This window comes from Taeniopygia guttata, chromosome 3 (assembly GCF_048771995.1).
Source record: "Taeniopygia guttata chromosome 3, bTaeGut7.mat, whole genome shotgun sequence".
NCBI lineage: Eukaryota > Metazoa > Chordata > Aves > Passeriformes > Estrildidae > Taeniopygia > Taeniopygia guttata.
In genome coordinates this window covers 6,111,091-6,135,408 of record NC_133027.1, presented here as the reverse complement: position 1 = coordinate 6,135,408, position 24,318 = coordinate 6,111,091, and the positions used below count along the sequence as shown (strand labels likewise).

Here is a 24,318-nt window from a genome sequence, read left to right as displayed (position 1 = left end):
ACTAAATACTTCATATGACTCCCAGGGAGGATTAAAAGGGGATGGAGGGGCAAGCAAACAGTGATAGATAAAACTTTTCATCTCTGTCCTTCCTCTCCCTGCTGTTCTGTGGGTGCTTTTGCCCTTCCTTTCTCTTACCAGGGGCAGGGTACAAGAGAGCTGCTGGGTGAAGAAAATTTTTCCTCTGGTTGGGAGAGTAGGGTGCCCAGCTCCTGCAACATCAGTAATGGGCTTCCAGGGAGCAGCTCCTCCACTTTGCTATGGCACATTCCTGCTGTAGAGGTGTTTTATGGAGGTATTTTGTGGGATGGGCTGTAGCTCTTCTGTCACAAACATGCACCCATACAAAGGATCTCCTGTTATTTGTATCCTGTTGTTTATAAAGCACTTGGATGAAGGGACTGAAAGTGGAAAGGATTTTCATGATGCTAATGCCACATTTACTTGAAATGGGCAGCTCTGAACTCATTAACCTTTGCTCATGAGTCTGAATTAGGGATGAGGTAGCTACATGTTATCATTAGCATTTGTTCATTATTCTTTATGTATATGAGCATGGTCTTTGCTGGACAAAAGGGCCCTGTTAGACAGGAGCTGCACCATCAAGGAAAGGTCACAGTACTGACTCACAAAGGGATAGAAAATCCTATACCATTATTTTTAATTCTGAAATATCATTAAGTTGCTTCTGTGCTCATCTTTCTTGCATCACCCAAGGCTGTGGGTTTAGTCCTGGCTCATGTGGTCACAAAAGGTAGGGCCCAGTGACATAAAAGCAGCTGTGCTCATTGTTAAGGAAGAAAACTTCAAATTCTTACTGGCTTTTTATGCAAAGCAAATGGTTAGGGAGGAACACCACTGCTGTTTTCAGGGGCTTATCAGAAAGTTTTTTTGACAAATCAGCAGTGGACGTGCCACAGCTGAATTCTGCCCTGAAGGGCAGAGTATATTTGGTAAATTTTATGATAATTTTCTGAGTAAATTAATGTGAGTTGCCACTGTTAGCTTATGTGAAGGTTTAAATTTATTATTACAGGATAGAGACAGGTCAAAGACAACTGGAGGAGAAAGACCCCTGACCCCAAGAATCCTTTGGCTTAGCTAGCCTGTGAGAATTCTTCAGACAAGCAGGAGAAGCAGGAGCATGGATCCGTGTAGGGCCTGAGATCACAGATGAAGCCATGTCAGAGACAGCTGAATGAGGTCACTGGACAAATGCTTGGGTGGTATTACAGAAATTGGTGATTCTTACCTATATTAATTCAGCTTGCTACTCATAGCTTGGGACAACCTAGGTTGTGTAAATATAACTCCAGTGACTCAACCATTGCTTCAGTAGCTAAACTGCTGCAGGCTTAGCTCATTATTTATTTATTTTTTTTTTTAATGCTGAAAATGGTATTAAGGAGAAAAGAAAAAATCATAGAAACAGGGAAGCCACAGAAGGGAAGGGCTAATCTGGCTGTATCTATTGGATTTTTATTTTGTGCTTATCACCTTAGTGTTTGTCTGCAAACAGTGACTATGTTTGGAACGAGATACAGCTGTACAAAAGTCCCAGAGTTATTGTTGTCCTGTTCCTAACTTAGCCATGAAAAGGTTTTGTGCCGTTTGTGTACAGAACAAACAGCACAGCTCATTTATGCTCAGAAATAACTGTATGCCTTAAAAACCTAATTTATGAGTGCATCACATTTTGGTTTGCAAAGTGACATTAATTGCTGCTGCAGTTACTTGTGCCAGAGGCATCTGAATATTTTTCCTTGCGTCTGTACTTTTTTCACCGTTCTTTTTCAGCAAAAAGACTCCTTCTGGGAGGGATTTAAGCAGTACGAGAATGTGGCATTTGAACAGGGATGATCACCTTTTAGGAGGGCAGGGAATGTGATTTCCTCGCGGTGCTGCTGTGGGAGGACAGGCCCACTGCGGAGCTGCCCGCGGTGACAGTGACCAATGCATCCCCGGTGCTGCCTGGCGGCATTGACGTCAGCCCAGAGCTGAGAAATTAGCTGAGGCCCGCAGGGAAAATGGGCAAAGAAAAACCATGTAATTCCTCAATGCAGCACAACCAAGCTATTTCTCTTTTTATATTTTAGCCTATCAGCAAGACCTGTAATGCTTTGCTCGATTTGGATTCAGAGGAAAGGTTGCCAAAAATAGAGCAGTTAAATGTCAACATTAATGGTATCACAGCAGTAAAATATTTCTCACAGCAAGATGCCTGGCTTATAGCTATTATTCACTAGGTGCCTCCTTTGTTTTTAGGCAAAAATACAATGTGTCCTCTAGTCTCAAGCCATCCAGGCTTATTTGGACCAGAAATTTGTCAGCACAAACAGCATGTGAGCACAGTCCCAGAACTACATAAGCTAATGCAGGGCCAAACTTGAAACCCTTTCTTCACATTAATTACTCTGCCCCAAAGTGGCAAACAAATAAAACTCCAAATTAGTACCACAAGCAAGCCACAAGTGCTTTGAGGCAGGGACTGCCATTTGCTTCCATGCTACAACACATGGCACTGCTGGGTTCTGCCAGTGGTGCAGCATTTAGGAACCACTACACCACAAACAGAGGCCAATGGGGTTTGCTGGGGCCTCACCTTCCTCATCTCAGAAGATTTTGCAGGCAATTTTTTTGTTTTTAAGTCTTAAATTAATTTTTTGCAATTTAATTACCAATACCTACTTGTATCCATGTAAAGTCCAGAATACATGTCGTGCCAGCAGGCTGAATTCAGGACTCAAAGCTCTATGTCTGATCCTTTGTTTGCTTGTGGACTTTTGCAGGTAACCACCCAAGCCCATATGGGCCATTCTCTTAATAGCTGGACTCCATGATCCTTGTGGGTCCCTTCTATTTCAGAATATTTTCTGTGGGAAAAAAAAAAAAAAAGCCATGTTCATCTCCCTCAGAGGAGTACTATGTTGAGACTTACTTAAATAAGGAATGCAGATAGTTAGAAAATATATGTACTGTTTAGGCGTTCAGCCTGCTGTAGTGAGCATTTATAGACTGCTCTGTAATCTCATCTGTAGAGACAAAATTTGTTACAGCCCCAGATAAAGAGCTTTGAAATTCAAAATCTGTCTGCAGCAGAGATATGGGGGAATTTATTTCTGGATAAATTAGATTAAGTGTTGAAATCTGTCTAAGAGCAACAATTAGGCTTTAAATGGGACTGAGGAAAGAAGCCACAGCAAAAAAATACTAATCCCAACCCAACAGGTGTGAAATAACTTCAGACCAAAGGTTGGATAGGTTGGCTTCCAGTTCATGTTTTTAACTGTGAACTTCTGTGCTCTTTCTCCTTCCTCTGCCTACTTTGGGGGTTAATTTCAGTGCCACTGGCCACCAATATTAGTACCAAAACCCATTATAGACACGAGGATGTGTGTATTTTATGATACCTTACAGACCTGTGATCAAACTGCCTCCTGGGGCAGAATCCCCAGGATGTGTTGAGGCAGCTGACAGAGTCCAGCCGTGCTGGTGCTCACCTGTATTTAGGAGCAGCACACACTCAGCTCCCTACCCAGTGTGGAGTATTCTGCAGTCCAGTAGTGCCACGGGCTGTGTTGCTGCTCAGATTGCCATCTTTTGACATGATTGCTTTTCTTTGCTTCCAGGAGAGAAATACGAGCTGCACGCAGGAACAGAGTCCACTCCCAGTGTGGTAGTTCACGTTTGTGACAGCGACATGGAGGAAGATGAGGACCCAAAGAATTCTCCAAAGCCAAAAATCATTCAAACTCGACGCCCCGGTGTGCCACCGCCTGTATCTAACTGAGCCTCTCCGGCAGAAGCAGCACTTCTCTCTCCTCCAGCACAGCTCTTGGTTTTTGTTTGCTTTGTTCTGTTGAAAGGCAGCCTTTGCCTTCTGAGCACTGGGACACTAAGGTCATTGAAACCCCTTCACAGTAATCAAGCCTCTGTAACAAAAGGGCTAGGAAAAAGATCTTTGTACCTGTAACCATATCACACACCAACTGATAGACCTAGCTGGAAAGGACAAAACAAGGCCGAGGAAACAAGGGTGGGTTTCAGTCTGAGGATCTTTTCACAGCTGTAATTTGCATGCTGAACTACCACTACCAGAGATCGTTTGGGTGGAAATTAGGCCAATATCAGTCTTGATATTCAAACTCCCAGGATTGCTACTGCCCTTCATCAAGCAGCCTGCTCCTCTGCCCTCCTCACTTCCCAACAATCTTTTCCTTTTTCCTTTTTTTTTAAGGGGGGTAGGTGTGTTGTTTTTACTCTACTAGCAGCTTGGTGGGTTTTGCACCCCCCTGGAATTCTCTGTAAGGAAAACTATCTTTGCAACATTTTCAGAAACAACAGAAAACAACCGTCTTCCAGCAATAGCTGTAGAGGACAGTGGTCTGAAATGGTCACAGGGATCTGAGATGGAGCTCTTTGGGCTGAGGGGAGAGGCAGCAGCTGCTGGGGGGTCTGATCAGTCCTTTCTGGGGAGAAGGGAGCCAGAATATCAGTAAGGATTAGCAGTTAATGTTCTATCAGGGGATGAGTGGTGCTTCCCTTTGGGTCTGAGGAAGAAGAGTTGACTGACTGCTCATGTAAGATGGGATTCCTTGCTCTCTGTCATAGCTGAATGTTCCAGTAACATTACAGGCTGAATGTTTTCCTAGTGGTGTGGTGAATAGCCCTGAAATTGTCAGTAATTACTTGCAATCTCTAATATTCAGCCCTTTCCCCTTTCCATGGCCTGTGCTTCAAAACCCTTTTTGAGCTGTATGAAGTTTGGGTTTGTGGAGGTGAGCAGAGGTTAGTTGAATTTTTTTTTTCTCTTTTTTCAGGCCAAAGAAAACAGGACCATAATTACACACTTGAAATTAGACTGCATGCAACTGAATCCCCTTTTTTCACCCCATCCTGCATGTTTCTTTCACTTGCAATATATACTGGGTTACAAAAACTGTTCTGTGTTTGCATCATGGCTGACAGCAGACAGATCCTGGCTTCCCTGTCTGGCAGACCTTCCATGATGATTTATTTTTTTAAGGCGTACTTGTCATTTTGAGAACATATTTTCTAGACATTTGAGCTCAGATTTTGCATATATTTAAGCATGCGCTTAATTTATGCACATGAGTAGTTCCACTGAAATTAATACTGCAGAAACTGAACGTATGTGTAAGGTATGGTGGAATTTTTAAGATGATTAGCTGCAGCTGTACTCCCCAAAGTGAATATAAAATGGCACAGCGAGCTTCCATGGTTTATAATCCTTTACAGCTTAAAATAAGTAAATACATCTTGGAAGCTCATTCTAGGATCTGAAAAGTCAGCTTAGGTTCTGTAATCAAGATTTTTTGTTGTAAAACCTAATGATCTGGTTTCTGAGGGAGGGTTCCATCACACCCTTAATTAGCAGCAATGCTACAAAACTTCAGCAGAGTCAAGTTCCCCTTGCAGGGTCTTGGCTTGGCAGCACTTCAGGACAAGCAGCATGTTGCTCTGTCAGTGAGGACAGGAGATGGCATTCCCAGCCTGCATGGTGAGGACATCTGGGAATGAGGACTTATTCTCACATAGTTCAGCCTCTGAGCACCACAGCCCCCCTGGTATTCCTGATGAGATGCAGTTCTTTGCTCAGCACTCAGCGCATTTCTATAATTGTTACTGCATTATGGGCATCGTTGTGTGCTGTTACACTGACAAGAGTACTGCTCATTAAATACAGCAGAGACTGAACATAAAATGGGGCTTTAGTATTTTCATGATATCTATGTAAAGTTTCCTTAAAGTAACTCCTTAGAGGTGCCACATCAATTATATTTCCAGTGATACATTTAAAATTGATTTAAAGAAAGAAGTTGTCACTCACAGGCCTAGGAACCATCTTAGGCCACAAATGATATTCCAGGAGTAACACCACTGGTTTTTTGAGAGCACACTCAGCACTGATGTCCATGGGGTTTAGTTTAGCCCAGTATAAACAGCCAGTAAGATTTAAATATGTAAATGATCAGATATCAAGATATCATTGCTAATGGATTTTTTACAGGCCAGACTGTAGGAGGCCAAATCTTGGTCTTGTATCCATGGCCTCTAATTTTGGAGAGACATGGTTCTGAACTAAGTACTTTGGCCTCAAATGATGTAAAACTACGCTGCAAATTAAAGCACTGGACCTTAAATGTTCTTTCCTCAAAGTGCATTTTCAAACAGATTTAAACAAGGCCCCGTTCAGTGAGTACTCCATGCTATGGAAAGCTGTGTGGTACTACAGGAGGCAGCAGGACATGGCTCATTGCTTGAAGCATTGAAATAGAAACACAATTACAAACCTGAAAATTCAAAGCAGCCTCCATGGTAAAAGTTTATATATCACCTGTGATAAATTAATGATCATCATAAAAAAAAAAAAGTGTTTAATGTATTATGGAATAATGTCCCTTTCATCAAAGTATCAGCATTTTTGGCTCTTGACAGAAGCTAGTGTTTTACTAAAGGCTGGTTCTTTCCTGACATGGAAAGAATGCTTCTTTCAAAAAATGCTGACTGTCTGGAAGGGGAATTGTCCTATTCAGTAAATCACAGCCAGAGCCCCTACTCATTTGAGTGGGAATTTGCTTTTCTGTAGCTTTTCTGAGGTCAGCCACTCGGACTTACACTTCTCACAGGGTGTCAGGGGTTCTCTCCTGCTGGAACCCTGGAAGAATGGATCCTCAGTGTTACACTGTGGCTCCTGAGGCACAGTGGCACAGCCGCATCCCTTTAATTTCCTGCCCAGAGCAGGAGCTGGAGGGAGCAGCTGGGGTGATGCCCTGGGGCCTCTGAAGGGTGGACATGGTTCCTGCTGCTCTTTGGAAATTAAAAGAAGGAAATCAGGGGAGTACAGCTGCTGCTTCTGTTGCCTGCTGCCTACTTGTCCTTTCTGACCTCTTCAGAAATGAAACTGACATTTTAATGACTTCCTCACTTCAGTTTAAAGCATGAAAACATTTTAAGTGCATGGAGAAAGAGTGTTTTAGAATCTGCTCTTTTGGAACAAACCAAGTAATTTTTGTGGCCTTGATTTTTGTAATTAAGATAAGGTATGCAAATTCCCCCCTTCCTAACATACGCAGACACACTTCAGTAAACTTTGTTTTCAGCCAAGAAAATATGGCAAGAGCATCCCTTCCTCAACCACAGCAAGACCACAGCCATAGTTACTCTAAAGCGTTTTAGGTTATAGAAATTCTCCCCATGCATAAATTTTGTAGCACTAATTTGATCCTAATTCAGGCAAGAGGGGTTGGTTGGTTTTATTTTGGTCTTTTCCCCCTCTCTGTCCCATTCAGCAACACTGTAAAAGCTTTCAGCAAAAATACAGATTGTTGTTTGTATTACGGAATGGACTGAACTCCTGGAAGAACGTGATTCCAGTGGCTTGTCTGAGCACTGTCACAGATGCCATGAGCTTTTCCATTGTATTGTACATAACTTTTGAAATGTTCTATTTAGTCATATTTTATAGGAGTATTAAAAAGCTACTGGCTAATTAATCACTTTTACACTTGTATAATTCAGAGCTTAGTTTAAAATAATAAATATGGCAAACAGTATTTTAGTGTTCTGCTTGCACTGGTGTTTGGAAAAGCAACATTTAAAGAGTTAAACTATATCAATAAACTGAGTAGTGTGGTGTATACCCCTGGTAGAACTGAAAATGCTTAAATGTGTGACATAAGCCAAACTTTGTTTCAGTAGAAATTAAGGGGAAAGCAGCCTTCTTGTCAGCAGGATATGCCATGTTCCATTTTAAGCTGCTGCAGTTTCAGAGTCATGTGAACTTGCTCTGGTTTGCTGTGGATTTGGCTCGGTGTACACAAAAAAAGCTGCAGTGCAGTCTCTGCTCAGCAAAAGCTTGGCACGTCCCAGACCCCTGATGTGGTTCTCACTGTGCTTTTATAATCATGGGTGATGCTGTGGCCATGAATGCTTGTACAAGGAACATGGCATCCAGCTGCCAGCCAGGCTGGGGAAAGAGTTCTGTTAACATTCATTATTATAAAAATTGAAACTAATTGTTGTGTCTTGCATCAATTTGTGCTGGGTCTTGCAAAAGACTGGAAACTGGGAGATGAGTTTGCTGATAACTGTCCTGTGAAATTCTGATATCTAATTGCTCAAATCTGGATGTGAAAAAATGATTTTTCTCTGTGCCTGGCATAAAAAACTTAATTTCTCAAAATATGATTGTTCATGATTCTGAAAATTAGATCCACTTAAGAAGTCTCACTCGAGAAGTAAACTCTGAGCTTTTTAATTCCTTTGGAAAGGACAGGCCTTAACCTCTGTGTTTTAATTAGAAAAACTAGTAATAGTGAACTTCTTCTGGGGTTCTTTTCACCTCTTTTAGAGGTCAGAGGCAGAAGGCCTTGTTTATTCTTCACTTTGAGCACCAAAGGAGCTTCCCCCACCACAGTGAGTTTCTTCATCCACCCAACTGAATTGTTGTGTTTGCGACATGCCGGCTGTGGCTCTTCCACCGTGGCACTGGACACAGCACTGGGAAATGAGCTTCAGGGCAGAGAGCTGTGTCCCAGAGGATCAGACTGATCCCAGTCACAATGCTTTCAGATCCTCTAAAGAATATTTACTGAAATTATTCTTGGTCCTTCTTTAGTGGCAAACATTTCAGCACTAAACTTTTCACTGTTTCAGGCTTTATCTCACATACCAGTGTGAATGTAAGACCTTTGCATTTCCTTGATTCCCTTTTGCCTAAGAAAACACTTTTAGTTCTGGTTTATCAAAAAAATAAGACCAACTATGGATTAAAGTCCCAGCCAGACCCTCATTTATACTTAGCATCATGCAATGCTCTTGAATAACAAGTTACACTAGCAAAAACCCCAAACACTGCTTTTCCTGATTTAACCCATCTTCTGGGGGAGTACAGCCGCTTTCAATATTTTAGGCTCCTCTCAAAAAGAGATGTTTTTATAACAGTAGCTGTGCTCTTTTTTTGAATACATGTAGACTGCAGCATTCAGGGGCAAAAGGACAGGGAGGAAGTGTTGTAAAAGCTCTTTCCCACAGGTCTATTTGAAGTGTGGAGTATATTTGCTTTGGCTTGGAGGGGAGAGAAGCCAGCACTGTTAGAGGCAGAACGGCAGCAGCACTCTAGATGGAAGGGCAGGAGCCCTGAAAGACCCTACTGCAGAGATGCTCAGAAAGCTTAAAAAACCAGCCTGAATTCTCTCTCCCCTTCTGTCAGTTCGTTCAGTAACTACACAGATTCTGGGGCTGCAGCAAGAGTCATTTTAATATAGGATTGTGTCCTGATGCCACAGCTATAAAGCTTAAATAGGCACATTTGATAGGGAGGTTCTTGCTGGAGTAAGGCTGGGAAAGCTGTGAAGTGTGAGCAGCCTTGAAGTTAATGAAAATAAAGATACTCAGAACCTTAAAACAGACTTCAGGATGCAGAGTCATGTACCCAAGAGCTGTATTAAGGGCCCATTTGAATCAGGGGCTCCCTCACAGCATTAAGAGGATCCAGAAAGAAAGATTAAACTTCTCTATTATTCTCATGAGAAAATCAGCCTTCTTTTAACAAATTATGGTAACTGATCATATATCTAGTGCGAGAAAGTTGTGTCTACATTAGTGTCACACAGATGTGTTCTCTTCACTGTTGGGTTAATGGAGGTAAATGTTTTGAATCCATTTTAGAGCAGAGTTCTTGTACAGAAACTTCTGACAGAAATGCCATCTGTAGGGACTGGTGGATCCTTAAGTGTCAGTTTGGCAAGTTGTCCTAATGTGGGTAGCTGCAGAAATATTTCGTGTATGTTGTTGTAGATTTAAAAGCATTGCTCATGGTTTCATTCGAGTGTCTACATTTCTGACACGGATGTGACATATCTGTATATATTATAAATCAATACTATTTTTAACCACATATTTTGTACAAATATTCACATTAGCGCTGTACTTCAATGAAAATCTATTATGGTATTAAACATTTTGGTGGAATTAGCAAACTCCTTGTCGGTGCTTTGCTTTCATTTTATATCAGTGTTAGGCAGCTGAGCCATTTCTGGCATCCAAGGCAAATAAATTTCCAGCTATTCATGTTGTTCTTAAATCCAGGTGCACCTCTACCCTCTAGTGACTGATCCCAGCCACTGCAGAGGCAGCTCCCAACACCTCTGGATCCGAGTGAGAGCCCAAAATCAAACCTGAACCAACAGTAAATGTGAGCACAGGTTTTTCTAGCTAATGAGTAACAGCGTGGGACAGCACATTGCTGTTGAAGGACACCCAGCAAGAGATTTCAATATACACAGGTGCAGTTTTAAAACAACTAACAACTTTTTCCTTTTTTCCCTTTCTCTAAAGTTTCTGGTGGGGTTCACAGCCAGGAATCAGATTATGAACTTGGTACAGAACAGTGACATCCACACAGGTTCTACCAGGCACAGCAGCAATGTGGTTCTCCAGGCTTGGACTAGCTCAGCCTCACACCTGTAACACAACAGCAGTAATGAAGGAGGAGGGGAAAAGACAATAAAAAAACAATTAGAAGAGCCTTGCTCCCTAGTACTATCCCTGGTGGTAGGGTGAAGGGGAGAACGGTATCACATATATGTATATAAATATAAAATGATAAAATTATATAAAATCTATAAAATTATTCACTAGATCAGCAGTGCTTGTGTGTGTATATATATATATATATATATATTGTCACCAGATAGGCAGTGGTCAGCTGTAAAGTGATTAATAAGCATCATGTTTGATTCTATGGTTCTATATGGTTGGACTTGTAGATCCTCAAGGTCTCTTCCAGCCTTGACAATCCTATCATTCTGTGTTCCCATGCACCAGTAAGAGGATAATGGTTTTGTACACTGCCATGAATTGGGGTGGGGTTTGTGTACATACACAGGACATGGACTGTGGACAACTTTGGACTCTTACGTAGCACAGATCCTCAGCCAGGAAAGGTGGGAAACTTAGCTTGGATTTTTGTCCAGTTCAGCAGTTTAGATTCATCTAGTGAGATGGGGAAGGATAAATTCATTTTCATTCCAGGGCATAGCTGTGGGTCTGGACATCAAAAGGTGGTGAAAACCATCTTTTGGGAAGCAAATGTAAAATTGAGAGCCTCAGAACACAAGAGGAGAAAAAAAGGCTGACAGAAAACCAGCATCAAAGCCAATTTTTAAATTAATATTATTTCTAACTGAAGAAGTGTGGAGATCCAGGGCTTCCCTCTGGTTGCCCTGGCAGGTCTGGGACCCTGGCGGGGGTCGGGAGCCCCCCTGGACAGAGCCCCGGGGGGCACTGTCTGTGATCTCTGTCCGTGGGAAAGAGTTTTCAATCTTGCAGGATGAGTTGCAAGCTTTGAGTGTTTGATAGGAGTAGTAATTGGGTGTGACACGAGTGCAAAAGTGAAGTTTTGGGTTTCTAGATTAGGGGTTCAGAGGGGACAGAGTAGAAGAATTAGGTGTGTCTTGTCCTTTTCCTCCTTCTTCATGCCCTCTGTGTTTCACTGTGGTGTTGGCATTTTTCTGTTAATTTGGGCTAGAGACGCACTGTTCAGCGTAAATGATAGATGTTGGCACATTGTTGTAAATGTAGTACATGTGGTTTCTAGTATATAGCGTTTGTGCCATCCCACTGAGGGGCAGAGCCCCACACGCTGCCCTGCAAGACAAACCTACGGCAGGGCAGCAGAACATGTTATAGATAAGCAAGAATAACCAACCTTGAAAACAACACAAACGAATTATGGCTTCTTCTTTAGAAACGAGGCAAAAAGACAGAGACTTTCTACAATCTCAGAATCACCAATACCCACAAATTCCGACAAAGAAGCACTTCCAGATATCCAGAGAATGCATTTTGCTCCTTGTTTTACAGTCAGCTGAGCCAGCCGTGCCCAAGCTCTATGACATGCACTAAACAGCCCTGGTGACATCTGCGCAACTGGCTGTGTCCAGTTCTGGCCCCTCAGCTCAGGAGGGACATTGAGGGGCTGGAGCGTGTCCAGGGAAGGGAACAGAGCTGGGGAAGGCTCTGGAGCACAGGTCTGAGGAGGAGCAGCTGAGGGAGCTGGGGGGGCCCAGCCTGGAGAAAAGGAGGCTCGGGGGAATATTCTGGCTCTGCACAACTCCTGACAGGAGGGGACAGCCAGGTGAGGGCCGGGCTCTGCTCCCAGGGAACAAGGACAGGACAAGAGGACACGGCCTCAAGCTGAGCCAGGGGACGTTTCGACTGGACATTAGGAGCAATGTCTTCACAGAAATGCTGATGAGACACTGGAACAGGCTGCCGAGCAAGGCCGTGGAATCGCCGCCCCTGGAGGCGTTTAAGGAAAGCCCGAACGCGGCACTGAGGGCCGCGGTTCAGCTGACGCGGCGGCGCTCGGTCACAGGCCGGATCTGTGATCTCAGAGCTCTCTCCCGACCCCAAAGACGCCGTTGGCTCCGTAATTCCGCAATTCCGTGTCCCGCTCCCGCCGGGCCCGCCCCGCAGGCACGGAGTGACGGCGCTGGGGCCGCTCCCGGGCCGGGCCGGGCCGGGCTGGAGCCCCGCGGCCCCTCAGGTAACGGCGGCGGCCGCGGGGCTCGGGGGGTCCGGCCTCCTCCGGCCCGGCTGCTGCGGGTGCGGGCGCTGTGTGTGGGGATGGCGGCCTGGGCTCGGCATTCGCGTGTGCCGGGCTCCGGCGGCCATCGAGCGGGGCCCGGGGCTCTTCTCTGTCTGTCTTGTCCGTCCGTGTGTCCGTGTGGCAGCAGCTGCCCTTGGCAGGCCGGGGGGTTCGTCCCCCCAGGGTTTTGTGGTGCCAAGTTCTGCCGAGCCCCGGGTGTGCTTCGGCTGTATCTGGGGAAGAGCAGTGTGAGAAGGCCTTGTAAAATAACCAAACCAGCCGTCATTTATTATTTATTGAGAGCATGCAGCTAAGGAGTTAGAATAATAGAATTAGAGATCATGCTGAGATCATTAGTCGTGTAAAATTCAGAAGTAGAGACTTGATTTCACTTGTGAGGGTTTCAATCCATACTTGTCCCTCCCCGGAAGGGGAGTTTATGGGTTATGTCTAATTTGGCAGCTGGGATTCCAACAACACCACAGTGTGTTGTCCCTTTGTCCTTCAGGTGCAGCTGGAAGAAATCTCCCATCAGGTGGATCTGAGGTAATCAGTAGCCTTTGGGTCTGTGTTGTTTGCTGAAAGGGGAATTAAGTCTCTGGAATGTCAGTTTGTTCTTAGCAGAACTCAAGGCCTGCATTTTAATTTCGAGAGACACACAAGTCTGGTATAACGTTTGACTGCCTGCAAGTCACAGAATCCTAAAATCACAGAGTGGTTTGGGTATGAAGGGACCTTAAAGCTCATCTCATTCCAACTCTGTCATGGACAGGGACACCTTTTACCAGCCCAGGTTGTTCCAAGCCCTGTTCAACCTGGTGTTGGATACTTCTAGGTATGGGGCAGCCACAGATCCCATACCAAATATCACTGTTGCAGTGATAATCAGATGCTTGTTATACCATAATTTCTTATATTCACTAGGATATTTATGTATTCTGAGTATTAAGATGGGTTTATTGGTTGTAAATTCACTGTTTTCCATCTGAATTTCAGTGGTGATTGAGTCCCAGAGGATTGCTGAAAAATGGAAACCTAAAGGGAACTGTGAGAAATATTGGACTACCCATATGCAGGATTGGATTGAGCAATATCTGGTTTTGTGATTAAATGATACTGTTGAGCAAAAAGTGGGGAATATTTTAGGTCAGTTACAGACAGGGAAGTTTTGTGTGAGGATTCTTACAGGGATCTTGCTTTGAGTAGATACCTGAGTTTAAAACAGGAAATTGTTTGGGAAGAACAGGAGGAAACTGGGGCAGGGGATCAAAAGCCAATACAATGTGAAATTATGTGTCATATTTTGTCAGATAAGGACATAATGAGGACTGTTAGATGAGGGATACCTGTCATAGCTAGGAGTAGTCAAAATCCTTGAGTCTTACGATCGGAATTAGAATAATAGAATGGTTTGTGTTGGAAGGGACCTTAAAGATCATCTTGTTCCAACCCTCTGCCATGGACAGGGACACCTTCCACCAGACGAGGTTGCTCAGAGCCCTGTCCAGCCTGGTCTTGAGCACTTCCAGGAATGGGGCAGCCACAGCTTCTCTGGACCTGTGCCAGGGCCTCACTGTAAAACATCTCTTCCTAATATCTAATCTAACCCAGTCTTCTGTCAGTTTGAAGCCGTTCCCCCTTGTCCTGTCACTGCATGCTTTTGTAAAATGTATCTTAGAGTATATAAATACATAAGGGATATTTTAGACACTCATTCTTAAAACTAAATTATGAATTTGACAACTTCTTCCTCTGCTCAACAGATGCCATGTTGCCTCAGAAGAGGGGACAGATACCTTCCAGAATAGCCATGAGCAGTTTGTGGAAAATCCTGGGAATTTTCTTACTCTCTCTTCCAAGTGCACTGTGTCTCCAGCCAGTCCAGCCCAGAGTGCTGCTGGTGTCGTTTGATGGGTTTCGATGGGATTACATCTACAGAGTGCCCACTCCCAATTTCCACTATGCCATGAAGAGCGGGGTGCACGTCAGGCAGGTGACGAACGTGTTCATCACGAAGACATACCCCAACCACTACACCCTGGTGACCGGGCTCTATGCCGAGAGCCACGGCATCGTTGCTAACGAGATGTATGACCCTGTCCTGAACGAAACCTTCTCCCTGAACAAAATGAACACCCACAACTCCAAGTTCTGGGAAGAGGCCAGTCCAATATGGGTGACAAACCAGAGGGAAGGACACAAATCTGGTGCTGCTATGTGGCCTGGAACAGATGTGAAGATACATGGAGTCTTGCCTACACATTACATGCCCTACAATGAATCTGTTCCCTTTGAAGACAGGGTAGCAAAGCTCATTGAGTGGTTTACATCAGAAGAGCCCATCAACTTTGGTCTCCTGTACTGGGAACAGCCTGATGAGGCCGGACATGTTCTGGGCCCTGAAAACCCACTTATGGAAGCGATAATCAGTGACATTGACAGAAAACTGGGATATCTCATTTCTGAACTGAAGAAAGCAAAGCTGTGGGATGTGATAAATGTCATAGTCACAAGTGATCATGGAATGTCACAGTCATCCTCAGAAAGGCTCATTGAGCTTGATCAGTATGTGAGCAGAGAGCTCTACAAAGTCATCGACCACTCCCCTGCAGTAGCCATTTTGCCAAAAGAAGGTAGGAGCTACAACAGTAATGTTCCTGAAGAGGAGCTTGAGTATCCAAACTTTATAGACTGAGCTGGTGGTAGCAGCACTGGTGGCAGTAGGACATCAGCCTTGAACAAGGAGTACTTGCAGGATCCCTTTGTTGTTTTTGTGGGCTCTGTCAAAAGCCTGGATGAACTTTCAGAAAAGAAAAGGGAGCAAATCTGTTTGCTGTTGACTAATATTGCCAAGGATTCTTTAGTCCTTTTGCAAAGTAAGATAATCTAATGGCAGTGCCAAGGCTGAATGGTGCTCTAGATAGATAACACCTGAATGTTACATATCTTGCCTTTCATCAAGATGCTGGAGCCATAGTGGAAGAATTATATTTCTAACTCAAACAGTAAACTGAGAACAGATGGGGATCTGTCTTGGCTATTTGATTGGCTGCCAGCTATTGTAGTTCACTTGAGTTTTTCCCCCCGTCATGCTGGACAGCCAGTCAGTTATATTCTTACCATTTTTACTGAGATAAAGATGGGCAAGAACAATGTTGGAATCAAAATCTGAAATCTGGTTGCAGTCACCTAAGGGTTGCTGAGGTGCCAGGTGTATATTTAGTGTCACTAATGCATCTGCTTTTTATTTTGATAATCAAGTACTGTAAACTACCTGGTGCAGAAGTGTAAACATGGAAAATAACACCCCTGCCCACACACAAAAAAGGTGCTAATTTGGAAGTTGAATTTCAAGGCAGCCTTCTGGAAAGATGTTTTTTAAGAATTCTGTAACATTGCATCAGTAATGGATAGATAGCACTCTAATGCCTAAGCAGGGAGAGTATTTTGCAGAATTAAGTGACCTGTAAGTCACTTAATTCAAATATGAACAAATGTGTCTTGTCATTTATAATTTGAAGACCACTCCAGATTAAAGTGTATGTCCAAACTGAGGTCTCTGCTGCCTGAGCACACTCAGGCCCTGTAGCTGGGTGCTGTTTCTCTCTGTGGTGATAAAAGAGGCAAGTTTGGAAGCTTCATCCCCACAGAGGCAAACAGGTTGCCCAAGATGTTCTCATTAGTAAATAAAGAAGCTGTAGAAGTAAACTTCAGTGCTGACACCCCCCTAATGCAGTAAAGGAGAACTTTAAGATGTGTAACTTGATTCTCCTGTCTGCTAAATGCTAAAAAGAAACAGTATCTTTGCTACAATTAGATGATAGAATAGTAAAAAAGCCATTTCAGTGGATTTCAGAAACAGCTTGGATTTGATTTTGCCCAGAGATTGAGGTATTTATTACACTACCAATAAATAAGAATTAGTTTTGAGCGCAGCTAAAATTCTTTCCTTTAGTGGTACCAGATGTTATTTTTATTATAAACAGTGAGTTTCACTGTCAGTTCAGGTATGAGCTAATATGTGCTTAAGTATATAACTGATTCTTCTCCTGCTATTCAGTTTGTTTTTCTTAAACCAAGGGAATGGTACAATTTAGTGAGATTGAGAAAATGTTTGAATGCTTAAAAATGGAGCAATTTCTTTTAACTTTTTGGCTATCTATTGCTTCCCCAAGAGATGGATTAAAGCCATTATTTAACCATTCTGGTGTATTAGTGTGTGTGGGGAAGTAATTAGATGTTTACAAAAATGGTACCTGTACCACAGCTGGTGATGCTGGCCTTTTTCTTGCATTTAATATAAATATATTAAATCAAATAATTAGGATAAAATCAAGTTTGCTATGTTTGGGACTTCCTCTCCCTGCCATCCCATATAGAAAGCTGGCATAGCAAAATTAATTTTTTTACTAATATAGTCCTAGAAATGCTGCATTAGAGTCCCTCTTCTTGTTGCTGTAACTATCTCAGATACCTTCGCTTTTGCTGTCTCATCTTGACCCTTGTTTTGTTTAATTTAGTGATTTTTTTTTTTGGTGCCAGTATGAGATAAGAAACATTAATCTGTTTCCTTTAGAATGGACATATTAATGCATTTTCTTTCAGAATTTCTATACTGGATTCTAGGAACTGAAGGGGAAAAATAAGATGGATTCTTTAGAAACATTTCACACTTTCTTCTAAACATTTTTCACTGATATCCATTCAAAACTCCATGGATACTGGAAATGGCAGTCTGAAAGGGGCCTGCAGACACACAGTGCATTCAGCTGCTTGTATCACACAAATACTTACCTTAATCACAGAGCTGAGAGATTTGGTGTGTCACAGGAGTCTGTTGTGTGCACTCCATGGCTCTCATGGAATCTGGCCTTAAGTGGAGGTGGGGAATGAAGAAATTTGGTCAGATGTCAATTCCTGCACTTGATTTTGTGTTCCCGGCTGTTTGTTCTGGTTCCTCCATTCTGTGCTCTGGTGTTCCAGCCAGATTGACCAATGGATTGTGGCTCTTCCGTGGCTTTTACTGGAAAGGCAAACTCAGAATCTGGAAATAAGCAAATAAAGAATTGGAGGTGGAAAATGCCTAATTATTCAATGTCAGTAGAGCTCTTGAGGGTTTGTGCTCACTTGACTAGGGAGGGGAAAGAGCAAGCATTGGGAATACAGAGGAGTAGCTCATGCTCTTGGGTGTTATTGAATAATAAAGGAAAACAGCAAAGTGCTTTAAAATAGATTTAAAGTGTCACTTGTTGTTACAGCCAGGTGACAGTATTTGGCCTGAATGCAGCCACTACCTCACAAACAGGTTTAGGAGGTGTCTTCTTGCTTTCAGGCACTGCATAAAGCTAGGAAGGTTTGGTTCCTTTTCCAGGAGACAACTGAATGCTTTCTCATTCCTGTGAGAAGCTTTCTGATAACTGAAATGAGGAATTTTTGTCTAAAATTAGCAAGGCAGTTATTGCTTGGGAACAGGCTGTGAAGTCTGGTGCTGAGGGGATCTTACCATGACTGAGGCTCTGAATTTCTCACAGGAACTTCTCTGCACACACTGTTGTCTCTTACAGTTAGAATTCATTTATGGGAAGTGCATTTTGCCCTCTTCTTTCAGCTGTATTTTAACCACTGATGAGTTCAGCAGACACACTGGTATGTTTAATTTTTGTCTTTTGTTTCTTTTGTTTGTTTGAAGGCAAACTGAATGAAGTATTTGAAGCTTTGGCCAATGCTCATCCCAACATGACTGTATATAAAAAGGAGCAGATTCCAGATAGATTTCATTACAAACACAACAGGAAAATTCAGCCCATCTTAGCAGTGGCTGATAAAGGATGGGAAATTGTACATAACAAGACTGATGGTTTTCTATGTAAGTATTCTGTCTTTATAGTGTTTTGCTATATCTTTCAAGGCAGTGACCTTATGTGGTACTTTATCTCCTAGTATCAGCAACCAATGTTCATTTTTAATTTTTTTTTAAAGCTGGGAGGGCAAACTAAAGTGTGTGAAATTTATATTTTTTCCCCTGATGGGATGGGAAGCAGCCTACTGTTTGGAGAGGAGGATCTGAACTTACTGTTTCTTAAATATTAAACGTACTGAGATAAGATCAATCACATGTTTTAGTGGCTCCATACTTGAGGTCTTTCAGGATGTAGCAAACCAACAAGCACTTCCTGAGAGATTAAAAACCAAAGTTGTGACTGAATGTGTTGAGTGGAGAGTGAATAGGTTTGTTTTATTGTGTTTTATTTACTGGAGAAGAGTTGGGTTTGAAAATACAAGAACATTTTCTGAAAGTTCTCAGCTTGTCTGGATGCTACACTTAGAGTAACCTGGTTCTATTGTTACAAAGAGTCTCTGGATATTGTGTTACTGCACACCAGCAATTTTCATTTGCCTTGGAGGAAAAAAATGCATTCTAGATGATTTGGAGGAATAAAACCCCCAACACTTTCAAGTTCCTCACCTCACAGTTTTGAGATCTATTACAGGTAGCATGGAGACAGTGAACTGTAACTTCTTGGTAACCTAAAATACAGGTGTTATATGGTCAGTTCTTTTTTCTTCTTTTCTAAATGAAAACCTTTTGAACTTTGCTTCTGGTTATGAACCTGAAGAGTGTTATCAGCAAGACTTAACACGATTTTCAGTAACTGCTGAGAGTACCTTCTTGTGCCTGTGTGTTTGACATGTTCCCAGTTTTTAATGCCCCTGTCAGGAATGGGCACTGGACACCCACCAGTGAGTTCTTCCTTGTTGAGGACTTGATGGTGCACAAGATTGGACAAAATGTCAGAGTGTCTCCTTGGAGTCACATGGACAGTCTGACTCTACGTGGTTTTTTTTATTTTTCTCTAAGAGATCTGGACCAGTTGCAAAGTTGGAGTTTTTCCTTGAGGAAAATCAAGGAAGTGTGGGTGTACACAGTATGCCATTGACAATGCTGTTAGTGCCATATGAGCTCACTTTTTTTCCTCTTCTTTGTTAAATAGTGTTCTCTGTTGTGGGTTTTTTAGGTATTTTTTCTTTGTAGTTCTGAGACTTTGCATTGCTAGGAGACATTTGTGCAGCCAATCAAAACAATCCTCTCTAAGGATGGCTGTGCCTTTTTTGCATTCTGCTAATTCTAGGAAAATGTTCAATGCTTCTTTTGCAACTTTGGAATATTGACCTTTATCTATCTTTTATTTCTAGTTGGTAATCATGGATATGACAACACTGTACCAGACATGCATCCCATTTTTTTGGCAGTTGGGCCTGCTTTCAGAAAGAATGCCACCAAACAATTCATGAATGCTACGGACTTGTACCCCTTACTGTGCCATCTGCTTGGCATCAACCCACTGCCCAACAATGGTTCCTTCAATGCTGTGAAGGATATACTTGCTGAGAAAGTTCCTGGAGCCCGTCGAGCAGATTCCTACTCCACTGTGATAGGAGTCTTCCTGGGCAGCTTGCTTGTTTTGGTTTTTACTGCAGTTTTTGTTAAGCATTTTGTCCTTGCCCAAGCAAATTCCATGCAAATCCGACACACTGAAGTTGCCCAGCCACTGCTGCAAGATTAATAACACCTGGGATTATTTCCTGTTTGAGGCTTAAAATAAGCCTATACAAAGAAAATAAACAATGGAGGTGGATTAGCATGAATATACGGAGTGAAGGAGATGGATGCTGGTCCATTGGGCATGTACAGACCAGGGATGGAGAGAGAGCATGTTCCTGTTTCACACTGCAGCCACTTCATCTTCCAGGGCTTGAAGATATCCTGGGTAAACCTGGGAAGCTCTTTGTGTATGTAGACCTGTAGTGACAACAGATCTCAAATACCTTATTATGGCTATTTTTAGGGAAATAATATCAACTGGGGTGCACTTCACAGACTATTAAATGGTGATTTCATTACTCACCCTCTTTTTTGTTTTTTTCTTTGAGGGTTTTTTTGAGTCTCTTTGATTTTAACAAGTCACTGAATGGTACTAAACTTCTTCGTTAGTATTTTTTTTCCCTACCCAAGGAAGCTTTTGCATGGATCACCATTACAGATAACTTGGTGGGTTAAATCATGCAGGAAAAAACATTCAGCTGGCTCATGCAGTGCTAGGTGTCTTAAGTTTCAAGTTACATATATTTCTTCAAATTGCTGTGTTCGCTGTAGCCCCAAAATACAAATCTTAAGTGGTATTGCCTTTAGCAGTCAGTATTAAACTGCTTGATTCTTAATATTTTAAAAATGTTCTTAAGTAAATATAGGTTTTTACCACTTTAGATAGGATTTCAGGTAAATGTAGGTCTTTTTTCTGTTTCCTGTGCACTGCACTAAATTTTCGAGGAGTTCCATGCAGCTGGCAGGATAAAGACACGTACAAGCACCACACCTGTATATCCAAATGGAATATTTTCTATTTCTGTGGTGCTAAGGGAGGTGAATAAGTTAAGGAACAAGGATGCTTAGGCTGGTTTCAGAGTGTTGTCAGGCTTGTCTCTGGTCTGCTAGTGGAGATTCTGAGTTTGACTTTGTCTTGTGCTTTATCTGTTCTGTCTGGGTGGGCCTTTGGAATGGGATGATCAGGACAACACATGCAGTTTAAGGGGCAGCTGTATAAATCTCAAGCCATATATGTTCGTAAATCTGAAAAAGCACACTTTACTAATAAAAAAAAAAAGTGTAAGACTGGAGTTTATTCTTCCAGAGGATAACCTCTGTCAGGGAAAAATATTAATTCTGACTCAACAAAGGTACATATTCTCATTCTTTTGTATGTGGCAATAAATCTTGCCTAGTGTAGCTGTGAGTTTTTTTGTGAGCTCACTTAAATGGTGAGAATCCGCTGACTAAAGTTTGTATGAAAAACGTTCTGAAGTGAGGAAAGTTGTCTATTGTCAGACTTCTCCCCTTCTCCCTGTGAGATGATAGTATTTCTCAGCACTTTGTTGCTGAGTACAATGCCTGAAGGAGAAAGAAACTTTCAAAATCAGTGCAGAAATAGCAGCCTAGGTATTTTTAAATGCAATCTATGTCTTTATCCACAGCCCCCAGCAGAAGGCAAGGATGGGAGCACCTGGGCTTTGGATGTGCAAAGGCATGACAGTCAGTACTGCAAGGGGAGGGTTGGGATACAAAATTCCTTTTTCTGGGCTAAATTCCAGACTTAATAAAGATCTGTTGTGTTCCTCTTCGATGGCAGGGACACTTGCTTAGCAGCAAGCTGTCTTGCAGACAGATGTGGATATTTTCAGAGGCCACATTTGGGTGCAGTGAACGCTTCAGAGGGAAGGCAATGAAATAGCCCAACTGTTTAGTAGCTTTAAGAAGGCAGGAAAAATGCAGGTCTGTTGGAAGACGGCCCCCAGATTTGGGGAATGTCTGTGAAATCCTGTGATTTCCAGCTGACTCTATGCTGTTACTGTGCTGTGAACTGCCTTGATTTCCTGCATTGCCATTTTCTTAAGAAAACACTGAAGGAAAAGGTCTGTAAGGCTGATTCTTAGTGCAGCTGGCCCTTAGCTGTGCCTGAAGTTGAATTGGCTGGCACAGGTAAATCTGAGTGCTGCAGAGGCTCCAGCTGAGCCACGACACCAGTAACGTGTTCACAGCAGTTTTCAGAGACCAGGGAAGTCTGAGCAGAAAACCCCAAACCTCTGAGTTGTTACTAATTCCTTCCCTACCCACCTTCCAAAAAGTGGATGGCACACAGCAAACTGATGCAGAGTCCACCTTTTCTTGCTTATTTGCAGCTTAGAAATGAATTGTAGCACAAACGTATGGCGTGTTTAAAGGAATATCCGCAGGCTTGTGATAAGACAGTAACAGTGACAATTGTCATAACAATGCCATAACCATCACCTCTAGCTTCTGCACTTCGGAACATGTTGCTTTAGTAGAAATTCTTCTTGCGGCAGTAATTTAATTGCAGTGGTCGTGGCAGATGTAACAATAACTGGGTTGTAATCTCAGAGCTTTTCCTTAAACCTCACTTTAATTGTGGCAAGTGTAGTTCTATCATCAGCCACAGTGACCCTTGATTTTAAGGAGGGGGTGAAGTTTGTCAGTGTTGATCAGCCATTTGGGACTATGATTTACCTGCCCAAATAGGCAACAAGGATAGAGCAGTAGTTTGCCCCAACAAAGGGTTGGGTAACAATAGTATCGAATAGGCTGGGCACAGGAACATGAGAATTGTTGATGTCATTGTTCTGTATTGCACTGTGAGGCCCTTCTTTGAGGAGGGCAAAATAAAACTTTGTAAAACAAAATGAAGGGAATCTTGTAGCATTTGGGTATTTCAGATTAGGGTCAAACATTTCTTTTATTCTTAGGTGTATTTGCAGGTACCTCTTGGGTAGTTCCTTGTTAGGACATTTGCCCAACTGTTTTAAGTTACTGGGTGTGAGCATAATGAAATTGAAAGCACAGATGATGCCACTCGAGAAAAGTAGCAACTTTTTTTCTGATGTGATATTTTGTCAGAAACCTTTTTGGGTGGGGGGGGATGTGGGATTTGGTTTTTGTGATACTTTCTGTGATTGTACAAACAAGTTTATTGGAAAGAGAATTTAAGTACACTGTGTACTGCTTGTAACTTAAACTTGGAAACCAAGAATGATGCATGATATGTTTCATTACTGACCTGTTGAGCATAAAGATGTTCAAATGTTTTCTTTGTTTCTTCTTGTTTGGAAATGCAGAGGTTAAAAGAAATCTTTGCTATAATGCTGTCAAGCATGGGAGTGCTGGCTTCATTGAAAACACTTCTGGAAAATAAACTTGGACTGGGGGGAGATGACTGGGGGAGAATGGTTTCAACTTGTATGCATCCCAGCTATTCTTTGGACTCTGCAAAGTGTATGCCTTTGTTAAAAATAACTGGAAGTGTGATAGAAGTTTGGAATTTTAGGTCACAGCTCTTATATAACAGACTTGTTTCCCACCTTGCTGCCGTGTATGGAAAAAACTGCTATCAGTTACCAATAGGGGGAATCCAGTTTCTTTTACTAAAAATAAAAAAAATCTTCCAGACTTTCTTGGTCAAGAGGTGCAGGAATACTGCTACAAGAAATACAGTCTCAAAAAAAATTAAAAAGCAGAAAAATCAGATTCATTAAATCACTTAGGTTGGAAAAGACCTTTAAGATCATCCAGTCCAACCATTAACCCAGAATGCCAAGTCTGTTGTAAGATGAAATGATGTGCAAACTGACTTTTCATACAATCATAGAATAGTTTGGGTTGGAGGGGACTTTAAAGATCAGCTCATTTCAAGCCCCCTGCTCCCCTGACCTCTGTCAGAAGTGTGAACAGCACAGTCTTGACTTCATGTGGGAGAAGGACAAATGTGCAGTGGTTGGGTCCCATTCTGTAAAATGGAAATTTAACAGGCTTACTTCCCAGTCTTCTTCCCTGCTTAAATAATTCCATGGATGCTGTATTGGCCATATCTGTGTTGCTGTATAAAACTTTCATGGCATGTTTGCCCTACAGTAATAAAGGTGATATAAGCATTTATTAGATAGTAAACTACAAAAATTGTTGCAAGCACATGAAAATTATAAATTCAGTAGTGGTATCAGCCTTTCCATAATGAAATCCTAATCTGAATCCTATTAACAAACCTCTAATACTGTTTTTTTTTCAATAAAAGATGCTACCATGCATGTTACAGCAAACATCTGTCCCTGTGGTCTGGTCCTTGGAGCTACACAAA

General features: G+C 42.3%; 2 protein-coding genes across 4 annotated transcripts in view; both read left to right on the top strand.

The window, feature by feature from the left end:
* The window catches only part of RCAN2 (regulator of calcineurin 2), an 84,551-nt gene extending 74,547 nt beyond the window's left edge, over positions 1 to 10,004 (top strand). For both annotated transcript variants that reach the window (XM_002190166.7, XM_012572930.5), the window contains one exon: positions 3,630 to 10,004. In XM_002190166.7, the coding sequence (XP_002190202.2) occupies positions 3,630 to 3,790 (161 nt within the window). In that variant the 3' untranslated portion in view covers positions 3,791 to 10,004. The remainder of the gene's footprint in view (positions 1 to 3,629) is intronic.
* A 2,239-nt stretch (positions 10,005 to 12,243) lies between these two features.
* Positions 12,244 to 24,280, top strand: ENPP5 (ectonucleotide pyrophosphatase/phosphodiesterase family member 5). Of its 2 annotated transcripts, XM_072926295.1 has the most exons (5): positions 12,484 to 12,574; positions 13,125 to 13,162; positions 14,380 to 15,249; positions 18,306 to 18,482; positions 19,811 to 24,280. In XM_072926295.1, the coding sequence occupies exons 3-5, from the start codon at positions 14,385 to 14,387 to the stop codon at positions 20,179 to 20,181; spliced, it is 1,413 nt and encodes a 470-aa protein (XP_072782396.1). In that variant the 5' UTR covers positions 12,484 to 12,574; positions 13,125 to 13,162; positions 14,380 to 14,384; the 3' UTR covers positions 20,182 to 24,280. The 2 variants fall into 2 exon arrangements, with proteins under 2 accessions (XP_030125786.4, XP_072782396.1); XM_030269926.4 differs by lacking the exon at positions 13,125 to 13,162 and having other exon boundaries at positions 12,244 to 12,574.
* Positions 24,281 to 24,318: the final 38 nt, after the last annotated feature.